At 39.0% G+C, this 21,309-nt stretch overlaps 1 protein-coding gene across 4 annotated transcripts in view; it reads right to left on the reverse strand.

The window, feature by feature from the left end:
* The window catches only part of ADAM22 (ADAM metallopeptidase domain 22), a 135,738-nt gene that overhangs the window by 20,203 nt on the left and 94,226 nt on the right, over window positions 1-21,309 (reverse strand). For 2 of the 4 annotated variants that reach the window (XM_075746242.1, XM_075746241.1), the window contains exons 14-27: window positions 19,805-19,856; window positions 17,948-18,047; window positions 14,132-14,203; window positions 13,405-13,497; window positions 10,673-10,753; window positions 10,394-10,444; window positions 10,045-10,108; window positions 9,424-9,529; window positions 8,221-8,337; window positions 7,344-7,512; window positions 6,262-6,370; window positions 5,200-5,290; window positions 3,868-3,885; window positions 877-984 (exon numbers count right to left, since the gene is read on the reverse strand). In XM_075746242.1, coding sequence (XP_075602357.1) covers window positions 877-984; window positions 3,868-3,885; window positions 5,200-5,290; window positions 6,262-6,370; window positions 7,344-7,512; window positions 8,221-8,337; window positions 9,424-9,529; window positions 10,045-10,108; window positions 10,394-10,444; window positions 10,673-10,753; window positions 13,405-13,497; window positions 14,132-14,203; window positions 17,948-18,047; window positions 19,805-19,856 — 1,231 coding nt within the window. The remainder of the gene's footprint in view (window positions 1-876; window positions 985-3,867; window positions 3,886-5,199; window positions 5,291-6,261; window positions 6,371-7,343; window positions 7,513-8,220; window positions 8,338-9,423; window positions 9,530-10,044; window positions 10,109-10,393; window positions 10,445-10,672; window positions 10,754-13,404; window positions 13,498-14,131; window positions 14,204-17,947; window positions 18,048-19,804; window positions 19,857-21,309) is intronic. The other 2 variants (XM_075746243.1, XM_075746244.1) reach the window with 1 other exon arrangement.

Below are 21,309 nucleotides of genomic sequence, written 5' to 3' on the forward strand. Positions count from 1 at the left end.
TCTCTATCCCTCCTGTGACACAGTGCTTCCTGTAATTTTTTTTAAAGTGCTAGCTGGAGATTTTCTTAATTAAAGGATCTCTAACTGCAGAGGGATGGTGAGCATCATGACCTAATGACCTTAGCAATTACAAATGACTCTCAATGCTTTTCAATGAACTTTCCGTTTTAAAATGTTGTTGGGTTTTTTTAAGTACCCGGAACAATAACAGAATTAGCGAAATTTGATCAAGGGCAAAATCTAATGCCCTCCTTGTTTACTCATAATAGCAAGCACAAAACTACAGAAAGTCTTTGTAGAATTATTTTCTAAGATAACACTTGGTGACCATTTAGTGTACTAGTCTAGTAAGTGGAATAAAATGCAAGCACCATCATCTTTAATGTGAGACAGCAAGAATATTATCCAGAAGTCTAGGTCAACTCAGTGAATTAAAGACACTGACAAATAAAGATATAAAAATAACATTCATATTGAACATTTTATGTTTATTATTGAAGCAAGACAGTGTTCCTTTTCTTTGATTACATGACTGTGATTAAAAAAGTTGTGGGGTTTTTACGGGTTTTTTTGGAGCCAGCAATTATTATTACAGTCTACTTGAAAACAATTCTCAAGCAGGGAGATGATGAAAATTTGATTAACTGAAAATTGGTTTACAATGGAAAACTTGTTTATTCTCGCCTAATTGTAATAATTAGCAGCTCAGGGCATGTGAGAAAAATCAGTAATCAAAGCACAAAGGATGCTATTTCAAACACTCCACAAAGAAAGAAGAAAGAATCAAACCTGCTGCAAAACAATGAAATGTTCTGACTAATGGAATAATGGGTGATGGAACAGGTAGAAATCTGAAAATGCGACAGAAAAGCAGACCTCTTCTTAGAACTAGATGCAGAGTTTGTGCTGACTCCAGGAGGCATGTCGCTATAAAAAGAGTCGGCCTCTCCAGGCTTTTTTACATAATCTCCCTGGGGTATTTGTCTAAATTATAATAAACATTGTAGAGTCAGAAAACATGACAGGCACCAGCACGCACACAAACATGCACAAACATTAGTTTAAAAGAAAGAGGCAAGGATAGCGATCCTTGAGGAAACCTGTTAACCACACACAATAAACCTATTAATAAATAATTCAACCATCTGAAAGAAAACTCCCACGTGCTTCTGATACATGCAGAAAAAGTGGATTATGTGATTTTGGTAAGGGAAAACAAGATACATTTCACTGATAAACTCTGATCACAATTTTCAAAGTGAATAGTTTGTGGTTCTTGAGACATTGGATAACCAAGTTCAGACATTTCAAATGGCTCATCGTGTTGGTTGCGAAAAGCATCCCCAGTGCAGTACAAGTACTGCAGCCTGAGCTGAATGCAGGCCTGCATCAAAAAGGAGTTCAGGAAAAGCGAATGCTTTTTTCTTTCTGAGGTAGATTCTTTCCATTTTATTTTTCTGATCATTATTGAATACAAGAATAGCAACCTGTTGAGTTGTTTAAACCTCAGGAGGAAAAAAACCTCCAGTATTTTTGTGCCGGGGAACTAACGCCAGTGTCAGAGGTTCTCAGCTACTCCTCATTACCACAGCAGACTCAATCTGCCAAGACGCACAAAAATAATGCCACACATATTTGACAATAGTTTATCCTTTTCCAGTACCAGAAGCTTGGTTATGGTGCATAAAACTATCTATGCATTACAGAGTCCTAATGAAGTTATGCAACTTTTTTGCAGATGGTGAATTCATTGCCAGCAGCAAAACTGCCATGCAAATATTCCAGTTACAGTTCCACCAAGTTGAAAAATCCTCCCTAGTACAAGTGGCTACTTTGAAAGCTGGCTGTATCATAATACCAGCAAGTTAATTATCTATTCAGCCTTGCACTTTCCAAGGTCTTTTTACTTCAGTCTGCCCCTATTAAGATGCACATTTATCAGAAGGTTGATTCACATTCAGATTGTGTCCAACTACAGACCTGAACTGGGCTCTCTTCATTCCATATCTGAATTTCTAATGCTCCTAAAGTATTTAAAACATATAATTATATGGCATATAAATCATTAGTGTAGTGCAGTACTTCCACACTATTTCTTCTAACACCTCTCGAGTCTCAGTTCTTGTCCCATTCCTCAGCTGGGACATGGGTGTGTTCAGAGCTGACTCAGTGGGGGCAGCTCTGCTCTCCAGGGTTCCTCCAGCAAACTGCTCTCTCGTTAGTCCATCAGAAATACCTTGTCCCATGTAGCTGTGCCCTTTAAGCCACACTATCCCAGCTGGCAGAATCCTTGCTAATTGGCTCTTTTTATTACTTTCAGTTTACTTGTTTCAGTTACTTAGTACTACCAAATATGATTCCTTATGTAATGCTCAAAAATACCTCAATGGCTTGTTTTTACCTTTATTTAAAGAGTAATCATAAACAATTTAAAAAAACAGGATACTCTGGTGGATGTCTGGTTTTTCCATTTGTGGATCACTCCTTGTACATATCCAAAATTATTCTATTCAGAAGTCAGCCTACAGAACTTCATTTTCTGCATGAAGGAGATTTAGTTACTAAATATCTCCATCATCTTTGAAACGATGGAGCCCACCATCACCTTGAAAAGCCTCAGCTTATTCTGGTTTCCACTCTGCCCATGCCCACAGACACAGCTGCAGACTTACTGCATACTCACAGCTCTCTGTCCACATATTAATTTCTGGAGATGAGGGAATCTGGAAAAGTTAGATTCTCTAATATTCCAATGCAAACATGCTTGGGGTGGTCTTTTTCCATATTTCAAGGTTTTGGCTGCTCTGTCCTCAGCCAATACTGAAACATCCTCAGCAGAGTGACTTGATGGCCACGTTAGCCTGCACTTGTAGATACATCACGTTCCACTAAACAGCACCAAATCCTGAAATTTTGCCTTCTTTGTGCCAGGTGACATTTCTGACCCACCAACCTCTCCCTAACGCTTGACTTCAATGCTTTGCCTTTTTTCTGTTACTGTTCCTGCTACCTATCTGACCTTGTAGTACACAGCCAGCACCTGGCAGTGCTCTTCTGCTTTTTGCAAGTATTTTGAGCCTGGCAGATGAAGCGCTACACAGGCAGGGGAAATGGAGAACAAGTACAACGGGTAGCAGCAACAAACAAAGCAGCAGCTTGGACCAGGAGGTGGTGATAGAGGCAGAAAGCAGGGGAATTTCAGAAACCCTCTTATCTGTGGGGGACTGGGAGAGGAAGGAGCTGACTCCTTCCCAGAAGACCCATCTGCCAGGCAGATGAGCCATCAAAGAGAAGAAGTCTTCCAGGAGCCAAACCCCAGTCATGAGGAACTGTTTGGGTTTTGGCCACAAACTTGAAAGTGTGAAAGCTCAGCCTTGTGCTGAAGATGATACCATGCTTTAGCTACAAATCAGTCAAGCAGGGTGGCGGGAAAGAACAGGCTCTTCATTCGCACAGCAATTTAACTGCATTGTATTTTTAACTGCAAAGAAGCTCCAGGAATAAATTTGTCTCAAAAGGCTCCCGAACATCATGTTAATATTAATTATTCAATTCTCAGCCTCCCAAGAACACTTTCATCTCTAATAGCAGATTTTCAGTCTCTCTTATTGGAAATATTCTCCTGTTTTCCTAAATAAAATAGTCTATCTCAGAAGTAAACATTATTTTTGCTACTGAGTCCAATGAAATCAGGATTTCAAGCAATGCATTTATAGAATGAATACCAATTTGACATATTCAAGCAAATATTCTTTAAAATATGATAATTCATCTCTGTATTTTCTTTATAGCATGTAAATGAGCAAGAGAGAAGAAAAGCTATTTTCAGAGCTTTCTAAGGTACATTCCATTACTTTTATCACATACCTCTGTCTTCTGTAGTTTCTTTCCATACAAAGAGAAGAGAAAGAAAGAAGAATGAGCTATCACTATGCGGTTATACATAGTCAGTCAGAGAAAAAAAAAAGTAAAGAGAAAAGCAATGTATGCAGAATTAAATTTTTGCTCAAAATATTTCTACAAAAAACACTTCTGAAATAAACATACTTATAAACATACTAAATCAGAATAAACAAGGAAAATATATTCATGCTGATGGCTAAAGTCAGTGCTCAGCTGGAGGTGCAGCTGATGATGAGATTAAATCTATTCACTGTGATGCTGTTAGTGAAAGGTGCACTCTTGCCCTCCACCTCCAAAAACTAATCCCACTGGCTAGATGGGATCTCAAAATCAGCCCTTAACTTTTAGAGTTGTACTCAAAACAGAAGTCCAGATTTTCAGATAGTGCAGGAAGCTGAGGGTAATATGCATAACCTACTATCCTAATCTTCATGCTTTTTTCCAAATGCTCCTTTCCTTACATATTTCTGAGCTTCCCTTAGCCTACCTCAGTCTAACAAAACAGCAGGGGATGTGCCAGTTCATTATGTCAAACCACTGGGGCCGTGTCCCAGCCACAGCACTGTCTGCCCCTGAACCTGCCCTGCCCTCCAACACACCAAGGACCTGTGGAGGAAGGGCTTCAGGAGTCAGTCTCACTCTCTTTGGTGACAAAGTAAGTACCTTGAATCTTTTTTTAATACATGCAAAACCCCTAAACCCGTCTGTTTTTAGAAGAAATTCACAAAAGGAGAAAAACTGAAAAAGATCAGTCAGGCTAAAATAATCCGTTTTGCCTCTCAGCGAGCAGAACACTGACAGCTCTACACCAGGAGAGAACTTGCACCTTATTTGCAAATTACAGATCTTTCTCTTACCAAAAAACATGCCTGAATTAATTTCAGGTTAAGCTGACAGTATGTAAGTATCTGTTTAAGGAAGCCTATCGTTAAATGCTTTACTGACTGACTAAAGACTAATCCTGCTAAATTTACTTCGTCATTAGGAAAGATTTATAATTGAATCAGATTATAATCTTGTATTTCCTTTGTTAGATATAGTAAAATCATAATCTGATCTTCTATAAAAAAAAGAAAACAAATACCTAAGAAATAAATTTCAAACCTGGATCATGCTCTCCAAACCCACATACACATTGCTTGAAAAATGCTAATACTATAAAAATGTCACTGTGTAAATACAATGCAATTTGGATTTTTTAGATTATATTTGAATTGTTCTTTTCATAACATAATCAGCTATCAGATGAAAGAAACATATTTTTAAACTGTATTAAGAAGAACACAATTTACTTACTTGTAACCCCAACCAGTTATTCCTAAAACGAGAGCCAACACTAAAATGGTGCCAGCAATAGCCCCTATTATTATATTTGTGCTAACAACACCTGGAAACACAAGAAAGAGGAAAAAATACAGGGTTTTAGGAGAAAAATGTACAAAAACAGTAAATGCTCTGTCTTTCAAAAGCCTGCCTGGACAACTTGCACTAGGCTGAGTAACTGTAACCACTGATAAAATCTTGAAGTATAGCAAGCACATAAAAAAATCATTTGTAAATCAAGCTTTGACCTCCGTGTCCATTTCCCTTAACTGAACACTTGCTAACATGGGAAAGTTGTGGCAGGTATGCCAATATAATGTTACCAATATTAAACTGCTGTACCTTATGTTCTTGTAACCTGCCTGGCAAATACATGCTTATATTGGAATAGAATGACTATTTGTTTGGTTTTGCTGAAATCCCTTCCATAGCTGAATAAACTAACCAAAAGAGACATTCTGGAAGATGGCAAAACTGTCCCCCCATAAGGATTTATAATGAAAACCATTTACATCCTCACTTTTCCACAATATATCTTTCTCTTGTATGCAAGCCTAAAGATGAATAAAAGCTTTCACTCAAAAAATGTAAAAGCCTAAAATTTGTGTGCCAACATCCTGCATACTGGCCATGTAATAAAAAATTTTCAAATAAAAACCAATCATGTAAGTAACATTACTTTCCATCTAGATATGAAAAGTCCCAGTAACCTTTTGCTTGTCCTAATCTATCAATATACTTAATAAGGCCGCTCAGATGATTGGGACAAGCAAGGTACAAGCAGACACAACAGTGCCAGTCCCGAGAGATGCACTGAGTGCTTGTGAGCGGCACCGCTCGCATCCAGCCCCAGGTCTGAGACCTCATTCACAGACATCAAGTGCTTCTGCTGTGGGAGGAAGGGAAGGGAATGAGGCTCCTAATGGTGCACCGTGTTGTATGCTAACTGAAAGAGTAGCTGATCTAGTTTTTCTTAATGAACTCTCCTCGAAATTCAAGGTTTTCCAGTTATTGGTAAAAATTATAACAACGTACCTTTATTGATGGCATCTTTATCAAAAAATATGTCATCTTTGATGCGAGAACTGCAGTCATCTCCTCCCCAGAATCGGTCACAGACACACTTTATTTCATTGCTACAAACCTGCAGCCAAAAGTGTAGCTCAGAATAAAATCACAAAATTAATCTATTTCCGTAATTAATACTTGCAGTATAGGTAGAGACACATAGCACTGATTTTGACTGCCTGCAAAATTTTGCAGAACATTTTTAATATACAGCAATTTTAATTTATATTAGATATAAGTGTATTATTATACTTTTAATATAAATATATGTAATATGTATTAATTACATTACTATATTTTAATGTAATATATAATAGAGCCATTTATAATTGCTTTGGGAAACACTGAACTTCAATGATTTTATTTTTTCAATATATGATGAAGAGGTTAATTTCAGACAAAAAAGGGAGTTTTAGTGAAGTGTAAAAGACAAAAAACATTACGAGAGAACAACTCCTTTGATCTCAGCTCAGACGTAGGGACCTGGACACTGTTTCAAACTGTGTGAGGGACAAGGGGACTCGCCAGGGCCACAATAAAGCCATAGGCTGTGCACTGAGCAGAGAAGCTGCCACTAGCCAAGAGCCAGCTCACTGCCCTCTTCTCTAGGGCAAAGTAACTCTCAGCAAACAAAATCCAACAACTTTATGAACCCTCTTGGCTGTTTACACAATAAAGAGTGAATTAAAAAGAGCATCTGGACGAACAGAAACCCAAGTTTCTCGGTTCATAAAACCTTTATATTCTCCAGTGCATTGTTTGAGGAAGTATCAATCAAGGTAGCAGAAGTGATAGCAAAAGAATTGATTGATAAAATTTTTGCAAAACTAGTACATACTTACTATGATTCATTATTTAAGATGCCTTGACTGGTATACGCATTATGTTTACTTATATGCCTCCTCCCCCTTTCCTTTTCAAAAGCTTTTCCAGTATAAAGACTTCTAGAGTCATGCTGCTGGCTTCCTGAAAGGTCTAGCTAGTACACTACACAATGTCAGGTACTCAGCAAAAACAGAAAAAAAAGATTAAAGAGTACAAAAACATACACCATGTCCTGAACAAATCTGGCTGTCTGTGGTGCCTGGGCAGGTACTGAAGTTGAAGGCCTCGGTGGGGAGGCAGCGATGCTCAAGGCAGACCATGTTCGGCCCACACGGCGTCCCATTCTCCACATAGCCTAGGTCTGTCTCCTCATCGAGCTTCACATGGCCACCACTGCAAGACAACCAAGAGGACCCCAGAGACTTGTTTTGTGATTAGATGGGACTGCTTGAGAAACTGGGCTCAGGGCTGCTGCCTTCATTTCTCTCTGCATTATACGATGCCCAGGACCAGGAAAGTGTAAGTATTGGCTTATTTATCTCACTGGCCCTAATGTGAAACAAACCAAAACACGGTATATCTACATCAAAAAATGTAATGGTGAAAACAAAGACCATTTTTCCTATGTAAGAGCTAGTATTAGATAAAACACTGAGTTTACTTGTGTAGGACTTTATTTCATCTTACTGTTGTGTGAAGCTACGAGAACACACCAGGTCTATAATTGGGATTCAGCTAACATATGGCAACGTATTAAGCTGCCAGTTAGCTTTGGCAGTGCAGGCATATGTCTAAGTATTTTAAGTACATTAAGTACTGTACAAACATTAAAGAATGTAAAATCAAGAGGCCAGAGAAGAGCATTATGCCTCTACAGGCAAAATTAACTACTACACAGAGGAGACTGCAAAACAGCTGCACTCCCCACATGCAGTCCGTTTCCTGAAGCTTAACAAAGGTTGAGCTGGAATAATGGTTATGTGTTAATAGGGAAAAAACTTTAATGTAAACAGTTGTTCTCCACTTAGAAATGAGAAAGCTGCTTTCCTATGCAAGATGGATATTGATTGTCTCTGTTCTGTTTTCCAGATTTCCAATTACCTGCAATTGTAGACTTTTCCAAACTGCAAGATTGAAGATGTGATTTCACCATCAAGTTCTCCAAGTCTGGGCACACTGGATATATTGGAGCACAGAAGGTATCCACAAAGCACATCCCTGAATTGAGAGAATAAACAGATACTCACCAAAAATAAAATTCAATAAAAATGGATAATAAAAAAATGTAGGTTTTTTCACTTGCTTTGTAATATGCTTTTTATTCCTTGTTTTTTTCCCAGTGACAGTAACTCCCACAAATGATGTCTTGTTTCCCAAGAAAATTACTCTTCTTGGAGCTTAGACTGGGAAAAGTCTCTTTTATGATGTATTATCAAAAATGCTCTGAGTAATAGCAAGGAGGGAGCTGTCAAGAACAAACCACATCAAATTGATTTAATATCCTACTAAGATACAGTAACTGGCCCATAGAGGAGAAACAGTAGATACTGGCTTTAAACAAACTCTCATATGACACATATGTAAGGGAACCAGAGATACCACGTTTAATTCAACTGTTGAAGGGACTTTACAATTTGTGTGCAGAGACCTGTGTACTGTCAGAATAGAAGGATCTGGCCTATCCCATATTACTGAATATTTTTGCTCATGAATTTGTAATGGAACAGAAGTAAGGTTATCAAATCTGCACAGAAAGGTGGGAAAGGATATTAGTTCACCTGTAGGCAGGACTAGAATTCAAATGGCATTGCCAGAATGGAGAATTCATCTGAAAAAACAGGGTGCAGTTTGATAAGGACTGGCAAAAGGTTCAGAAATGGGCAGAAATAATCAAATGCATAAATACAGAATGTGAAACTATAGTCTAGGCAGCAACTTGCAGGAAAAGATGTGGAAAATTACAGTACAATGAAAAGCGAACACAACTTAGCAATGCAATGGCACAGCATAAAAGGTGAACACCACACTGAGACGTGAAACCACAGGCTGCTCTCCTCAGCACTGCTAGGCCTCACCAACAGTATTAGGAACACTTTTGGTCCAAGTGCTCCCAAAATTCAGATGGTGCTCTCCTGTCAGAGGTCATCTCCGCTCGACACTCCACTCCCTCCAGAATTTCCTGCACTATGGTCTGCAGAAGTCTGATCCGTACAGAGGCTTTTTGAGTCTCTTCATGACAGCTAAAGAACTGGATCAGGGATAAAAAAATCTCATAGCAGTTGTTTTCTAAATGGATCAACTTACTGTTTATTGCATTGTATCCAAGAGTCCTTGTCTCTTCCACAGTTTCCTTTCTCGGTTCCTTCAATATTCAGCTTCTCATAGCAGTACCTGTCAGCAGCTGTCACTTCTAAAAACACAAACAAGTATCTTCTAAGAAGATGAAGACTTTGAAAAGCCAGGTCCTGGGAAATGGGGATGCACAAAGTGCAAGCTGTGAACTGCAGTACCATGGTCTGCAGGTGGCCTGTGAGACTCTGTACAGTGCTCTCAATGAAAAGTTTTATATTGGCACCACAGGACTGTTTTAAAATTTTGTTCAGATTGACCAGGGTTTATTGGTCAAAAATGTCCAGAAGCCACTGAAATAAATCAATAAATATGAGTATACGTTCCCTAGGTAGTTATTAATGAGAACTTAAACCTAAGAATTCAGAATAATCACCAGTAAGTTAACCAACACTAGAGAAAGAGCTGGAAAAAGAGCACGGAAAGACAAAATGAGGGGGGAAGGTGGGGAGGGACATGCAGTTCTAGCTTTTTTAAATGGTTCTGAATGTGTGTCTTCCATAATTTTTCTTAGCTAAGATATTCTTTCAAGCCACATGAACAACAAACAACTTAGAAACAATAATATTCACTCACTTTCACCCCAGATATATTTACACTGCCGGTCCCTGGTTTTACATCTTCCTCCAAAACAAATACCCTAGTGAGAAAGAAAAGATACAGAAAAAGTTTCAAATAACTTGGTTTTCCAAAATATGTATTTGTTTAATATGCAGATTTGTCACATGCTTTCTATTGAGGCAACTAATATGTGATTCTACTTTCTGTTCATTTAAATGTTTAGCTCCAAAATATGACTAGCACCCAAAACTTAGGAATGTCAGCAGAACTGTCCCAGGTGACTTCCAAAGATCTTAAATCAAAATCTATAAAAAGCAATCTATAAAAGCAGAAACAATGTAAAATAAATTGAAGTGCTAATTACCTGCTTGTTATCACATGAATATCCATCCATTTTATGAATGTTGGGAGAACACTATAGAAAGAGAAAATAACTAATAGATCATAGAGCAGACAAGCATGGAAGCAAAGTATAGAACAAAAGTCATATGGAAAATTATTTCAGTATCATGCTTGTTTTTTCAGCATCAGCAGGTTTAATACAATTTTTATACACCTTACTATACAAAATGGTAACACTCATAGTGATTGAGAGACTACAGGTGGGTTTTTTTATCTCTTGGACAGAAAATATAAAAATCACCTGACTGGAATTTCCTGTGCAGTTCTCTGCAATATCACAATCATTCACTGCTTCTCGGCACAAAACTCCTTTAGGTTCAAACTGGAAAAAAAAGACAGAAAATTAGTGTCTTGGTTTCTCTGTACCTTGCCTTAAATGCAATGCTTCCTTAGAGTTTTAACTAAAATAAAAAATGGGAACTATTAATGTGCTGACTGAAGTGAGATGTTGCACCACCCAAGCCATGGCCATTTGCACCTTGAATACTGTGTTCAGTTTTGGGCCGCTCAGTACGAGAAGGACATTGAGGGCTGGAGTGTGTCCAGAGAAGGGCAACGAAGCTGGTAAAGGGACTGGAGCACAAGTCTTATGAGGAGCAGCTGAGGGAACTGGGCGTGTTTAGCCTGGAGGAGGCTGAGGGGAGACCTTATTGCTCTCTACAACTACCTCAAAGGAGGCTGCACTGGTGTGGGTGTTGATCTCTTCTCCCAAGTAATTAGCGAAAGGATAAGAGGAAATGGTCTCAAGCTGCATCAGGGGAGGTTAAGATTAGATAGTAGGAAAAATTTCTTCACCGAAAGAGTGGTCAGGCATTGGAACAGGCTCCCCAGAGAGGTGGTGGAGTCACCATCCCTGAAGGTGTTCAAAAAACACGTAGACATGGCACTTCGGGACATGGTTTAGTAGACGTGGTGGTGTTGGGTTGGCGGTTGGACTTGATGATCTCAGAGGTCTTTTCCACTCTTAAAGGTTCTATGATTCTATGATTTACTGGTGCAAGTGGCACCCCTCTCTGAGGCACCCCCTCCCAAGTGCACTGAGTGCAGGGCCGAGCAGCATCAGCGCTCTCCTGGGACACAGGACCCCTGCGGTTTATCAAACCAACACCCTACTGGCTTGCAGCATTATCTTGACCAGGGCATTGCGCCTTTTTGTGACTATTTTACCCTTCTTTATAAAACAGGGAGAGTAATCCTGATCTTCCCTCTAGGAATAAAGAACACTGCAAAGCTTTAGGTGTAAACACTCTGGTTATTACCATGCCCCGATACTGTTGTAGAACAGAAACTATTACTAAATGTACTGAATTCTGTATGGTTTGACATCATTTTCTAAGTGACCAGACATTTAACAATGAAAAATGTACCAGAGACCTAACATAGTCATTTTGGTTAAAGACTTCTGTGCTAAGTCTCAAGACCTGTAAAAGCAGGAAGACATCCTATTAGTAGCAATTGTTAGTGCTTCTGGTCATGGACATACTACAGATTCCTCCTTTTTCCTGAAAAGTTTAATTCTGTGATACCCGGTTCATTTTGCAGCTCTGTGACTTTTTGGGGGGATCTGCATGCACGTACATATTTTTGGGGACAACTGCTAACTTCACAGCTGGTGTGAATGGGCACACGTCAGTGGAAGAGCTAGACTCTGGTACTTTCTCAGCCTTCAGCTTATCTTTTTGCTATCAGTCTCTGGAAAAATGCAGAGAGAGACAGGAATGTTGTCAGAGACACCACAGGATGCTGGGATGTACACGCACCACGCTTTGCTTGCAATCCCTCCTTCAGGCAGGGTATTACAGGGGAAGGTAACCCCAAGTTTGGGAACTGTTATATCTGGTTTTTTGAGTTGTCCTGATTAACATCTCCTAGGGACACATGATTTGCTAGATTCTGCCTCTCTCTTCATTGGCTCACCCTCGCCACTCTGTATGTAGATAAACCCTTGTCTCATTTGCAAAAATAATGTAGGTACACAGAAGCTTAATTTTTTTCTGATAGTCTTTAATATGGTGCCTATGTGACTTGGATACTTGAACAAAATTCACCCACACTGGCAATCTGCTGATTTTTTTTTTATATTACATTAAAAAAAAGGAATGTGCTTAGGGAAATGTGATCTGTTCCAGCATAATCTGTGCTTTTTCTTTTTTTAACATTAGGATGAGCACAAAGTCAAGAATATGGTCCACAGTTATTACTAATGTTCCTCCTAAGGAAATGAAACCTTCAAATGCCCACAGACAAAGATTAAAATATCACACATAGTACACCACAGTTTTAATAACATTAATAATAATTATCATTATTACTAAATGAGTATAAACAAGTATTTGAAGTCATATTTAGCTGGGCTCCCTTAGAGCCAAGATCTGGCTAAACCTCCTTTTACTATTTACTGATGTATCAGGAAGAATAACTAATAGTTTACATAGGGCTTGATTCCCTTTACTCAATGGGATTTCAGTCAGTCCAAACATGAGGTGTCACAGGCAGACCTAACTGAAGGCAGGTATCTTTTAGATGAACGCTTCTGAACAATTCTGCTAGCTGCAGGTTTGGGTTTTTTTACTATATCCTTCTCCCAGGCCCTCTGTGGTACAATTTTTCCACTCAGTCTCATGAGGCAAATCCAGAGCAGCACATAAGGCACTGGTAGCAGCACATGGGTAAGGATGGGCGTATTTAAACAAAGACATCTAAGGAAACTTCATGGAGCTTCAACCTGATTCAAACTGGTCTGAAACTGGAAGGCTTTAATTCACCTCTGCATTTGACCACAGTCCCGGCTCCAAGAAGCCAAGCCTAAAAGACAGAGAATAGCCCCTGACGAACCAGTTTTCAGCCAACTTTAAAAGGTAAGCTTTCAGAATAGTAATCACAAGGTCTGCAAGGAAAAAGACATGCTGTGGTGCCTGTAGCCACCTGGATGCATTCCTGCCAGGATGCTGCAGAGTAGGTCATTGCCCTTACCCGGCACTTCCGACAGCAAAGCCCATTGCTGCACTGGGAGCCTGCCGTCAGGGTGCAAGTATTGCAGCACTCTCCTCCTTCGTTGGCACACTCCTGAGGAACACACACACTTATAACAGAATACATGGGAAAAGCAGATGAGCTCCAAGCTCTCTTATTACTTCTTGTCTTAGCACGCTACAACAGATTTTTAACCAGGCTTTTAGGCACCCGGAGGCAGAAAAAGGCATGCACTGTGGGGCATGAAGCTGCTGTTTCCTATGGAATATAGGAAATAGTTTTTTCTAACTTCACAGTGTCAGTCATTATATACTGACATTTTAGTACTGACCAGAGTCATGTTTCCATCTAGGAAAATACTTTCTTTAACATCTTTTAAGGGCTGATTCTGCACAGGTAGCTATTACTATTACTCACCAGAATTTATGTGGTGATAAAATAAAAAAGCTGGCCCACATTGTGTTAAACATGATGGGAAAAGGTAAGAAATGATGAATCCTTTGCTACAGGACCTTAACATTGCCTGTCTTCCTCCACCCAATCTCAATGGCAGTGATGGGCAGCATCCACATTGTGTTAAACATAATGGACAAGTTTAAGAAATGATTAATCCTTTGCCACAAGACCTTAACATTGCCTGTCTTCCTCCACTTAATGTTAACAGCAGTGATGAGCAGCACCATGTCCTGGAGAATCTACTTGCCAGTTTATAGTACATTGCACTTACTGCTATCGTCCCACAGTCACACTCTTCTCCATCTTCCACAAAGCCATTGCCACATTCTGGAGGATCCAGAAGCTGCAGGACAAAATCAAAAATCAAAGGGCATGTCTCTCCTAAGGGAATCATTGTCATATTTACTTTGTACAACGTGTTTTTTTATATAGCACTCCAAAGGCATTAACCACAAAACAGTACTTACAACTCAGGGAGAAGTAGACTAGAAACAACACAAACGAAATGTGCAGAGAACTAACACTGTAAACTAATTCAGCAATACTGCTGAGTCACATAGCGTCTTCTGTGCATGAGTGCCATTTTTACAGCAGATTCAGTTTGAGTAGAAGCCACAATCAAAAAGAAAAGGTGTGACAATAAAAGAAAAAAAAAATCATTATTGTCACACGGATTGCAATTGCTGTTTTTCTAGAATTCAAGTGATGAGAGCTGTGTCCCAGGTTGAAGCCTACACTATACTTTCAGAAGAAATAGCCATAAAAACCCTGTCCTTTGGGAGCAAGTGGCTCAGAAATGCAGGGAGAGGGGAGAGGCTGGGTTTCTTTTTCAGCTTTTGTTGTAGTCGGATGCTTTTTCCTTCCCTTTTTCTCTACCACGGTTGGGAACTTTCAGCAGTTTTCCATGTGTCACAGGCAGATGAGAAATATAGCTTGTGAGGCTTCCTCCCTTTCCCCTTCCGCCTCTCCCCTAAACTGTAACTTAAAATGTCTAAATCTGTATATTTTTAGCAGTACTTTCCTTTCCAGGGGCAAGTTTCATTCACCATTTTTTACATAGGAACCATGCTATGCTCTCTTTTAATGGACACTTATATTCTGTCACTTGCAGTTTCATTGTTACCCGTTTCCTAAAATTTCTAAAAGTAATTCTTAAAAAAAAATTACTTTTTTTTCCTTTAAGCATAAGAAAACATAATAGTAGCTTTTATTACATAAATGAGAAGGCATATACGTGTGTCACCAAGACTAAACTTTTGCAGATTGTCCTGAGTTCTCCAATTAAACTAGGAGTGCTCCAGAAACCACTCTGCTCATGAGCCATCTGCACAAGTACATCGGTCGTGGCATAGAGCTCATTCTCTCCAGCTGCTGCCTTTCTGTCAGTAGCCCACAGGATGGTGCACCACCCCGAGTACTTCACTGTGCCACAAACCACCCTGAGGCTTATGGCACAGGCTCATGTGCTATTATTAGATCCCCCTATTGAAATGGAAATTTGACTGCAGCATGAAATGCTTATGTAGAATTTAACATTAAATGTAAGCAAGCAATTATCTTTTACAATTATTAAAGAGTTGTTAAAACTGCTTGTTTCCTAGAAATTTTTCCAGATGACTTCTTCAGTATCTCTAGGTGTGCTGCACAATACAGACAAGTAAATGGCAGTAACAGAGAGTCCTGCCTTAAAACATTGGGCCAATTTGCTGCAGTACATAGGGATAGCTAAATAGGAAATGGAAGAAAAAAACCATGAAAAGCAAATTGGGTAACTTTTCCCCCAAAGTCATATAATTCACCATTAATTTGGAAAGAACATACACTCAAATCTGCTCTAGCAGTCATTGATGTAATTTTCAGGATCACAGCTGATCTTACAGTGGAGCACTGCTGAACCCTGCATCAAGCTTGTCACATCAGTTTTCCTTTATCTCATATTTCTCAAAAAGCAAAAGTAAGCTTGTGTTTCACCACCCTTGCTAGGGAACACGTCTTTGACAGCCTTGTGAATTAGATAGGCATTCATTGACAATAACTTTAAACCAACCCAAACAACAATACATAAAAGAGTCTAAAACACCCTAGCTTCCACATCTAACTTCACATTTCCACATGACATTAGAAAAAAATGTAAATGCTGCCTAAATCTAAATTGAGATGAGAGTAATCATTTTTTCTGAGCAACAGATGTGTAAATGAACCTAATCTCTAAAATAAGCCCAAGAAAGACACATTACACTATGGAAACAATTCACTCGGCAAAGAAATAAAGCCACCAATGTTTCTCTCCACCTTTAATGAGATGGGAAAAAGCAAACTTCTAAAATTCAAGTGCATTTTAAAGAATAAGAAATCTTACATCTTATTAACAAATTACCATGCTTTCTCTCCACTTACATTCTGCCATGAAAAGGAGACATTTGAGAAATAAGCAGACTCAGCTTATCCAGATTTGATGCCTTCCCTTCCCCTCTCTAACATTTACTGAAATTGTGTGGTTTTCAGAACATGCATTTTTTCTCAGCTGCTCCAGGAAGAACATGCATCACTCCAGAATTGACTTTCTCTTTTACATCTGTGACCACCCCAGCTATCAAGACTTTTTTTCCACATTGGACTGTCTTTCTGCCTTAGCCTCTTTCCTTTGCTTGTTGAAAGCCATTGAATAGGTAAAGTTAATTACACATAGAAAAGAGTCAAGATTATTATCCTGATTACTTTATATTTTAACACATGCTTCAGTAAATGGAGCAAGAATATACTGAAACCCTGCTGCAAATCCTCCATTGTAGAAGCATTTGCATCTTGGCTGGGGTTTCTTTAGCCTTCTTTTGTATTTAGCTCCCTTAAATGTCTCAGTTAATCATTTCGTACTCTTTGCATCCTTCACATGAATATACCTGTTTAGCAGGCCAAAACTGAGACAAGAGAAGCAAAAAGGCAAATACTATCTCAAGAGACATTCCCAACTTCCCCTGATTTCCAAGATTCATGCAGCAAGACCTCTGATTTCGTACTTGAGAGGCAAATTTGGACAGGATAGGTCAGTCATTTAATTGGGTCCTGATGCTTTTGTAGCTCTCCTGTCCCCAAGCCTTTAGAGAGGTAGCATGTCCTGCTAAATGAGGCGAGGTACACTGGCACTGAGAACCAGGATCTAGCAGGGATTCACCAGCCTTCCCTGTTGGGGGACTACCCAGCACAAGGCAGGGTTGTGCAGAACCACGTGCGCTGGCCTGGGAGGAGCTAACACAGAGCTAAGATGATCTGAGCAGTTCTCACCAGACACGTTTCTCCCCAGCACACACAGTTCAGGGGATGATGGACCCTGGTGATGAGGATGAGGACCATGGGGGCAGCACCTGGGGAATGAGGAGCATGACAGGCACTCAGCAGCCATGGGCTCTCCTAGTGTCTCTCCTGTACTCCTTGGGGCTTCTTCTCCTGCTCTGCCTCTTCCAGCTTTAGAAAAACTAGTCCTAATTTTCAAATTCTGTTCTTAGAGCCATTGTAAAAACTTTGCCTTCTCCCAAGAGGGAGAATATCACAACCACTTGTAACTGCTGGTGCCTGCAAAGCTGCTAGGCTGCATGGCAGTGTACCTCCTGCAGAGGCTCTAGGAGCCATGACTTCATCTTAGGACAGATGTGAAATAAAAGCAATCTTACTTCAGCTTCCAGAGATTTGTACCAAAAGACATCAGTCCAACACAAATTAGAATTCAAGCTGTGCAAAAGTTTACCAAGACACTCGAAACCTCGGCAAATAAATTCAGCAACATACTGAATTTACAACATTCAGAATAAATTGCGTGCGGGATGGTTCTAGATCGAAGCCTGTGGGAACTCTGCTGGACATGAAATCACTTACTAAAAATTTATTTAAATATAATTTCCAAACTTCTATGAACTGAAATCAGCTACTTTCACTCCTATGTCAGAAAATTTAGAACTTAAGAGAGAACCAGAAATATCAAAATTGCCGGTGGGTTTTTTTTTTTTTCTAACATCACCATTTTCACTCTTCTTGGTTTCATCTAAATTAGAAATAGAATAGAAATAATACTCATTAATAAGGTATTGCTTACTTTGGTGGGTTTATTGAAAAGGCAGGCTCCACCTCCATTGTTTAAAAATTCATGATACTCTTCAATATCACACTTGGAGAACTTGCTTGGAAGATAATACCTGCACAGAAATAAGGTAGCAGGATTACTTTCTATAAGTGCTTTTTACACTATACTTCCTTTTTTCAAAATAGGAGGAGAAATTTAGTGTTATACTTTAGAAAAAGTATGAAAAACACAGTGTTCAGAATCAGAGTGACTATCCGCTTTTAACTCTACCTAATTTGTAAATCATTTTAGTAAATGGCAACTTTCAACAATGACAAAGAGCTCATGGGAAGTGAGAGGTCTAAAACATTTCACTAAGTTATTTCACGTCAAATACCGCAAATGTTATTACACAGTGTGGGGTTCTCACAAACATGTCCTGTTCTACTAACAGGCCTGATCTCAGAAATACATTTATTTCTTCCTGTACATACCACACGAGACAAAGATTGCTCATAGTTCATTTCCATCTTACATAAAATTGCTCTCCTGGCTCAGAGAATTTTTATATAATAGAGTTATGCCATGTTAAAACATGCTTCTAACAAACATCAGCTACATTTTGGCTTCCCTCTCTCATGTGCCCCACTGAATAAATTTCATTTGAGTACAAAGTGCCAATCTAAGGCACAGTGCACCACCTAAAACCAATATGATGCAGAGAATCTTTGCATGGATACTTTCCACAGGGGAAGATTTTTTCCCAAAGTAACTTAAATGATCTTTATGTTCAGGTCCTTAGTCATGAAAGTACTTATGCTTCAAGCAGATTTTGGAGTCTCAAGGGCTTTCCTGTATCAGATCATCACTGGATAAAAAAAATATTAGCAGAAATGCCACACAAAATAATCATGCATTGCTGGGAGTGATGGCTTGCAAAACATAATTGGTCTTTTCCATCTCTAATATTTATGATTTAGATCTAAAGACTACAGAGAATGTGAGATTCACCAACTTTCATCAATAAGCTACGTAAATACAAGCGCCTTTTTTTTGTGTACCTAATTATGTGAAAGGTTTGGACTTCGGATAAAGAATTTAGAGACCATTAGATAAGGAATCACTTCTGCAAGAATCAAGAATGCTTCTTAGACTGGCTTTTTAACACATTAAAAATCAGAAAAACTACACCTAGTATGTTTTTAGGTACACAAGGTGAAAAGGTACACATTCACATTTCCAAAGAGCTTTGAATGAGATATGCTTCTTCAAAATTGTTCCGATCACAAAGCTATTGTGAAAATTTGCAGGTCAGTTTGAAATTAGTTTAATAATTTGGAGAACTGTCTATATCTAAAACTAAATATAGATTAATTCATACACACGAGAAAAGAGAAGCCTGTAACACGACGAATTAAGGTCTGAATATACACGTTAAAAAAGCATCAAACTAGGGGACAAAAAAAAATGATATAGATGAAAGATTCCAACAGAAACACTTAAAATGAGACATACTTAAGAAATTTGATAATAGGATTTCCAGAATTAGCATGTGTCATTGTTTGTTCCCACAACTCAACAGCAAACTTGAAGGAGAAAAGAAGCTACGCATGCTTCTGCTTCTTTGCAATGACCTGGCATGGCTGTTGAGCCCTATGCTTTGTGAGTTAAACCAGCAGTCACCAAAAATCTTCACATACCCTCTCATTAACTCATTTATTCTGACATTTGAAAGTGTCTTTTCTACATATGATGTACAGCTAGTACCTTACTTTCTGAAAAATGATTGACAGAAAATATTCTCCTGAACCACAATAGGCAGACATTTTCACACCTTTTCTTTATGTCATTTTACAAAGGACATGACTTTCCTCTAGTGAAATGCCTTACCCCGTGTCTCCCATTATGCATCCAGACCATGTGTCCTCACACTTGCACTCACCTGACAACAACAACAACAACAAAATTACATCTTGAGTCTTGTGAGTCCAAAATAATACATTTCTTAGCACAAAACCCACACTGTGATCAATTCCATTTCATATTTAAATACAAGTTGAAAACAGTAATTTGCTAGTTTATTGCACACCTTAGTTTAAGTGTATCAGTGCATGCTGACAAACTTTCTTTCAAAAACTATACATGATTCTATCCAATCCTGAGCTTTGAAAATAGTCCTGTTTTAATTTCCTTCTCTCAAAGTGAAGTTAGGGAAAACTGCAGTGTCGGCCTCCAGCACTTGCCAATCGTGAATCAGCGCTCCTGCCTTCTCCCATGTCATGATATTTGATTCCCAAATTTTCAGAGTTAAAAAAAAAAAAAAGAATCATTCTAACCCTTCTAATTTTTTAGTTCTCTTCTACTACTATGCTAATGTGACTGGGGAAATCTTTGCTTGGAAAAAAACCCCAAAACAACCAAGCAATAATGCATACTGTGATCTGTAAACACCAGCCAGTACAGCAGGATCTATCGGCTTCTTCCTCTGCTGTCCCTCCCTTCCCTGCCTGTCTCCCCTCCCCAGGCAACTCCCCAGCAGGCAGAGGGTAGCCCTCCCTTCTGCCCTGCCGGGCTGCCTGGGATTGCTTCGCTCTGGTCTCAGCCCCCCACTTTCAAAACGGTGACTTGTGTCTAGTTTTGTACATTTGCTTTGCACGTATACTTTTATCCTTCTCTTTCTGCAATTTGCCTCACCGTAATACATGAACATCAGCTTATTGCTTGCATTTTAAAAGTACAATTAAAAAGGAAACAAGGCTCTGTCCAACAGTTGCACTCTCCTCCCTCCCCACCAAAACTGTGTCCTTCCCTCTGCTCAGCTGTAAAAAAGGGAACCACCACTATAACCATTTCCACTTTTGCCCTGCCTCTGTATCAGGTTAATAATATGCAGCTAGAAAATGAATACTGAACATGTTAGCAGCATAGAGCATCCATCCTACATTTCTGAATATTTTCCAAAACAAAATTACGTAAACTGCAAAAATCTTTACGTGCAGATGTATCTCTGCATTTTATACTCTTTACAATGCCTAAAACCAAAATTCACCTAAGCAGAGTTCTATTACTCAATATAGTAATTTATTTTTCTGAATGTAAGCCACATAAGTACGCATGATCCTATAACTAAGCACGCCAACTCATCATCTAAATTGTTTCAAAACTATATTATTGTTTTAATCATTTTTGTTCTCCATGTGCTGGGACTTCATGGAAGCAGGGAGGGTGCGGTGCTTGTTGGTGTGGCAGAGATCTGAATTAAGGCATTGCAGGTAAATAGGGGTTTACTAAGAAGTTGAATATGTAGGTTACAGCAGATGAATTGTAGCAGTAGGGTGGCAAATACAGGAGATTTGGGTAATCTACAAGAGGAATTCAATCAAGGTAAACAGGGA

This window comes from Balearica regulorum, chromosome 2, assembly GCF_011004875.1.
Source record: "Balearica regulorum gibbericeps isolate bBalReg1 chromosome 2, bBalReg1.pri, whole genome shotgun sequence".
NCBI classification, from domain to species: domain Eukaryota; kingdom Metazoa; phylum Chordata; class Aves; order Gruiformes; family Gruidae; genus Balearica; species Balearica regulorum.